This window comes from Antrostomus carolinensis, unplaced genomic scaffold (genome assembly GCF_000700745.2).
Source record: "Antrostomus carolinensis isolate BGI_N321 unplaced genomic scaffold, ASM70074v2 scaffold22265, whole genome shotgun sequence".
NCBI classification, from domain to species: domain Eukaryota; kingdom Metazoa; phylum Chordata; class Aves; order Caprimulgiformes; family Caprimulgidae; genus Antrostomus; species Antrostomus carolinensis.
In genome coordinates, this window is record NW_010314639.1 from 7,705 (window position 1) to 10,584 (window position 2,880).

At 45.4% G+C, this 2,880-nt stretch overlaps 1 protein-coding gene across 1 annotated transcript in view; it reads right to left on the reverse strand.

The window, feature by feature from the left end:
- KIF17 (kinesin family member 17) overlaps window positions 1-2,880 on the reverse strand; it is a gene marked incomplete at both ends in the record, with an annotated part of 15,536 nt that overhangs the window by 7,039 nt on the left and 5,617 nt on the right. Inside the window, 2 exons of the mRNA XM_029084897.1 lie at window positions 837-934; window positions 1,984-2,436. Of these exons, the coding sequence (XP_028940730.1) occupies window positions 837-934; window positions 1,984-2,436 (551 nt within the window). The remainder of the gene's footprint in view (window positions 1-836; window positions 935-1,983; window positions 2,437-2,880) is intronic.

A 2,880-nucleotide genomic window follows, 5' to 3' on the forward strand; every position in this document is an offset into this window, starting at 1 on the left:
CCCTTCACTGAGAAGAGTCTGGCCCCATCCTCTTGACACCCACCCTTTAGATATTTATAGACATTGATCAGATCCCCTCTCAGGCTGCTCTTCTCCAGGTGAACAGTCCCAGCTCTCTCAGCCTCTCCTTGGAAGGCAGATGCTCCAGGCCCCTCATTATCTCTGTGGCCTCCACTGGACTCTCTCCAGAAGGTCCCTGTCCCTCTTGAACTGAGGAGCCCAGAACTCACATCGAGGTTCATTTGAGGGCACATCTTGTGTCCACCCCAATAAAACTTTGCCACCCTGTATTCATTGACTTTGTCTGGCACAGCACTGATGGAAGGTGACCAGTTAGCCCTAGAAACTGCTGTCTTGGGCAGACGTGGTGCCCTGGGAGGAGCTTTGTAAAGAGCAAGGAGAGAGAGTTTTATTTCCTTCTGGCCTCCAACTCTTCACTCTTCCTCCTGGTTCCATATCCCCTCTTTATCGTCATCCTTGTCCTATTCCTAACATCTCTGACTACTGCTTTCCTCCTCACTATTTCTCCCTCCTCTGACAGGAGGAATCTAAGCCTCACATGTAGTTTCTTCTTCTTGTTATATGTATTTCAATAATTTTTCTTGGGAATCCATTCCAATTCATCTCCAGAAAGGTGGGAACAATGCTGAGAGAAAGTGGCTTTGTAAATAAGGCCTCCATCAACACAGGTTCTGTCCACAGGAGAAGCCCAAGGATCAAACAAAATATGAAGGGAAGTGTTTGGAAAAGGCTGAAACACACAGTCTTACACTGTATTTGTAATGATTGTTATAAAAACCCACAAAGACACTGCGGGATATTCCCTCCTGACTTACTTCTCTGATCAGCTGCTTCTCTGCTTCAACATCTAACTGGGGTTTGAGGGGGGGAGCTGGCTTCACTGCCAGGTGAGCAGTCTCAGCAGGTAGAAGCCCTGCAAAGCAAAATAGAAATAAAAATCACTCACAATTACTGGGTGGGATTGTCTGTAGAATGTCTGGAAACAGAAGAAAGAAGCTGGCTGCCAGCAAAGAACATCACACGCTCCTTTAAACTGCGCTCGTGTGCCAGCATCTGCGCTGCCAAAACACCCACCAGCCTGGGACACCAGAGGTGTGGGGACAGAAGGAGTCAGCGCTGAGCAGAGGGGAAGAGGTTTAAGCTTTAGGTATGTGAAAGAGAATATAAATCTAATCTCTTTCACAGAATAACAGGAGACTTGTTTCCAAGGCTGTGCTAAGATTTGGAAGATGAAACACACTGGGAAGGAGATGAAAGGTGCAAGGAAATTGCCTTCTTTCTTCACAGCTGTTTCTGAAAGGTGGGAGAAAAGGGGGAAAAAAAAATCTTACAGCCTTATTCCTTTGCTGAAAGTTGCCTTTATTTTAGGGGATAATTCTCAAAAGATCAGCTCCCCAAAAATTGCTCTTACCCATTGGTTCCTACATTTGTTATTCCTACTTCCTAGCAAAGAATGAGTCAGCTGGGCTGAATCCTCAGAGAGAGGACAGTGCTGCTCTTTGTAAGCAGTGCCATCAGCGGGGCAAAACTTTTCTTGTAGCGTCAAAAATTCACAGTGTAGGAGAGCAGGGGCTGAATGCTAACTTTGAAAACACAAATATATATATATTTAATAAAGAATTTTACATTATTATTTCTTTAACAGTTCATTTTTGCTCTGCCAGCTGAAACTTCTCTTCTATGACTGACCAAATTCTAGCCAGAACGACCAAGAAGAGCTGAAGAGTTTAATCACATCAGCATTTTCTATCAGAATTTGTCATTATTGAAAATATTGGATAACTGAGATGGTCTCTACAGTGGAATAAAGTCAATGTGGCAACAGTGAAGGAAAAGTCCATTATGGGCATGGAGAACTCTTCCTCCAACAAGTAAGGGAAAGGTTGAGGTGAAATCCAGAGAGCATTTTGCATGTAAAAACCTTTCTTTTCTGTCAAAGGTAAAACATCTCTGTTCTCCTACCTGACAAGTTCTTGGCACTCATCTCTTCAGCTAGAATAGCCTTCAGCTTCTTGATCTCCTCCTGATACTCCCTCAGCAGAGCATCCTTGGGGTCCTCGTTGATACAAGGCTTGTTCTTGATGTTTTTCGCTCGATTAGCGTAGCGCAAAGTACTGAGGCTTTCGTCGTAGTTGTTATCGGCCGGAGATAAGCATGCTACCATCAGGGTCTTGGTATTCCCTCTGAGGGAGTCTTGGAGCAGCCTGGTCAGCTTGGAGTCTCGGTAAGGGATGTGCTTACACCTGCCATCAACCAGGGCTGAGATGACATTGCCCAGAGCTGAGAGGGAGAGGTTGATTTTAGTGGCCTCTTTAAGCCGTTCCCCCGTGGCTCCGGTTTTGGATTGTCTCTCGCTTCCTGCCAGATCCACTAAATTAAGTTTTGCGGCTCTAAGGTGGTCCTGCCCTCGCTCATCTGCAAGAAAATAACTCCAGGTTAGGCCCTTCTTAAGAGGAACCATCTTAACAGGCAAGAAACAGGACTCTTTCGGCATTACACTCCAGTTCAAGCTCTGTTCTTTGTCTGCATTTCAGCCCTGACTCCCTTAAGTAAATAAATATCTATTTAATCTTAGAACTCCACATTTTAGTGCTTTCCTGAATGAGATCCTGCACAGTAAGAATTCACAGGCGTTCTAGTGAGCTCTGAACACACACACACACACACACACACACCCTCCACGTGTTTCCACAGTGTTTAGAATTTCATGCAAAGCCCTCTGCAAGTAACAAGGTCAGACCATAGAATCATAGAATCACAGAATCCCAGACTGGTTTGGGTTGGAAGGGACCTTAAAGCTCATCCAGTCCCAACCCCCCTGCCAGCAGCAGGGACACCTTCCACTAGACCAGGTTGCTC